This window comes from Octodon degus, unplaced genomic scaffold, assembly GCF_000260255.1.
Source record: "Octodon degus isolate 3935 unplaced genomic scaffold, OctDeg1.0 scaffold00117, whole genome shotgun sequence".
Taxonomy (NCBI): Eukaryota; Metazoa; Chordata; class Mammalia; order Rodentia; family Octodontidae; genus Octodon; species Octodon degus.
In genome coordinates this window covers 57,857-59,927 of record NW_004524693.1, presented here as the reverse complement: position 1 = coordinate 59,927, position 2,071 = coordinate 57,857, and the positions used below count along the sequence as shown (strand labels likewise).

Sequence of the window (2,071 nt, the reverse complement as noted above, 5' to 3'; positions counted from 1 at the left end):
TAAACAAATTTATTGTCTGACACAAAATTATGCTTTCAGAGTGATTGGGACCACAACTCAAACTACATTTCCTGGGGCTTTTGTTTCAGTTTCTAGTTAATTTGCACCTGAGTACCTGCAGGCAGCCTTGCATAGCCCGGAGGTTACAAGAAGTTAAAGCCCATTTAATTTCCTTTTGAAGTCATCTCTGTAAGCTAATTTTGATAACAAGAATTGGTGAGGGTTACAGGAATTTTATCTTAGTAAAGAGCAAGAAACAGCCACTAGTTACTAAACAATTTAGAACAGTGGTGAGTATACATTTATAACAGAAAGTAAAAGCTTTACATTTATAATCTAAAATGTGAGTTGACCCATTACGGCTAGGTTAGGGCTTGTGGCAAATTGAAAGAGAAAAGGGTGTGTATGCAGTTAGTTGCCTTGTTTGTTTTTGATCTTACTGTATCTTTTTGGTTGAACTATTTTTTAGTATAGATTGAATTTTTTGTTTTTGATGCTGAGGACCGAACCCAGGGCTTCTAGCTTGCCAGGCAAGCATTCTACTGCTGAGCCAAATCCCCAGCCCCAACTGGCAGCTCTTCTTCTGTGTATTTCAAGCCAGTACAAGGCCGATTCCTGCAGCACGAGCAGGAAACGTCACAGAGCTTTCAGACCCCTCCCACACTCTAGCCATTCCCACTGCCGGCCTCTATTCGCAACAGAAACACAACCCACTTTCACAGGCTTTGCTTGCAGCTCTCCTAGGTCAGTGCCGAGATGGATTCCTTCAGAACAGCGGTTTGCAAAACCTAGTGCAAACTGACCACCACAAGAGAACCTAGAATCTGGGAAAATGGGTCCAAACTCTTAAATTCATGTGTTCTGAGTTGGCATTTTATGAGAAGATCATTTGAGGCAAGGGCATGCCATGCGGAAATTGCCACATGGAACTTGCCACATCAGATATGGAAGGAATCAATTCAGTGTAAATGCTTTGGAATGCTGATTCAAGAATGCACAGCTCAGGGGCCGGGGAGATGGCTCAGTGGAATAAGTGCTTCCTGGCAAGCGCAGGGGCTTGAGTTCAATCCCTGGTTCCGGAAAAAAAAAAAAAAAAAAAAAGAATGCACAGCTCAGGGGCTAATGAGATGGCTCAGTGGTCTAAAGCGCCTACTTAGAACAAGCTTAGCAAAGCACAGGGACCGCGGTTCAATCCCCCAGCACCACATGCCAGCCAGCCCCGCCCTCTGGTGGGCTGAGCTGGCCACACACAAATAAATAAATAAAATTTAAAAAAAAAAAGAATGCACAGCTCAGGGGCCGGGGAGATGGCTCAGTGGAATAAGCACTTCCCTGGCAAGCGCAAGTCCCCGGGACAGACTGCTGAATTCCTGGAGATGCACAACCTCACATGTCCCAAAGATGGTGAATGGGAGCGGGAGAGAGGTGGACATGTTTAAAAGCAGGGGAATGCTGAAAGCAGTGAAGAGCAGGCTTGGACCCCAGAACCCGAGCACTTCCTGGAGGGGAAGGACGGACTCATGCCTTGAACACTTTCCTCTGTTTCTGTGCACAGTCCTGGGGACTAGGGAATTCCTCTCCAGTAGCAATGAGTAGCTCGCTATGGTTCGTGCTCCACGGTATCTCTGCTCTCTGTCAACAGGGGGTAACAGGATTCTCTCCCCTTTTCTTGTGCCTGCTTTAGCTTAGTTGTTTTCACCTAAAAGCAACCACCACCACCAGCACCACCATGACACCAACGACAACAGAAACAACAACAACAAACTCTTCATAGCTTTTGGACTGGGTTTCTTCCGTGCTGTTTGCTTCTCACCTTCCATCAGGGACGGAGCTTCCCAGCACAAACAGTCTTCTGTTCCCTGACTCGCTGGCAGTTGGCACTGTGCCCATATTTGAAGAACTTCATGGCACAGGGTGGTAAGAGACCCACTGGTGAGATTCTCTGGTACCTCTTATCATGATATCACAGGCTGAAGATATAGTAATTAACGCCAGCTCCAGGACACATGCAAAAGTAGTGCATGCTTTCATATGTGGGATTTATTTATTTATTTATTTATTTATTTATTTT

The 2,071-nt window shown here is 45.5% G+C and overlaps 1 protein-coding gene across 1 annotated transcript in view; it reads right to left on the bottom strand.

The window, feature by feature from the left end:
- Positions 1-1,890, bottom strand: part of LOC101561175 (FACT complex subunit SSRP1) — a 9,704-nt gene extending 7,814 nt beyond the window's left edge. Inside the window, exons 1-2 of the mRNA XM_004640048.2 lie at positions 1,814-1,890; positions 715-817 (exon numbers count right to left, since the gene is read on the bottom strand). Of these exons, the coding sequence (XP_004640105.2) occupies positions 715-817; positions 1,814-1,890 (180 nt within the window). The remainder of the gene's footprint in view (positions 1-714; positions 818-1,813) is intronic.
- Between the last annotated feature and the right edge of the window lie 181 nt (positions 1,891-2,071).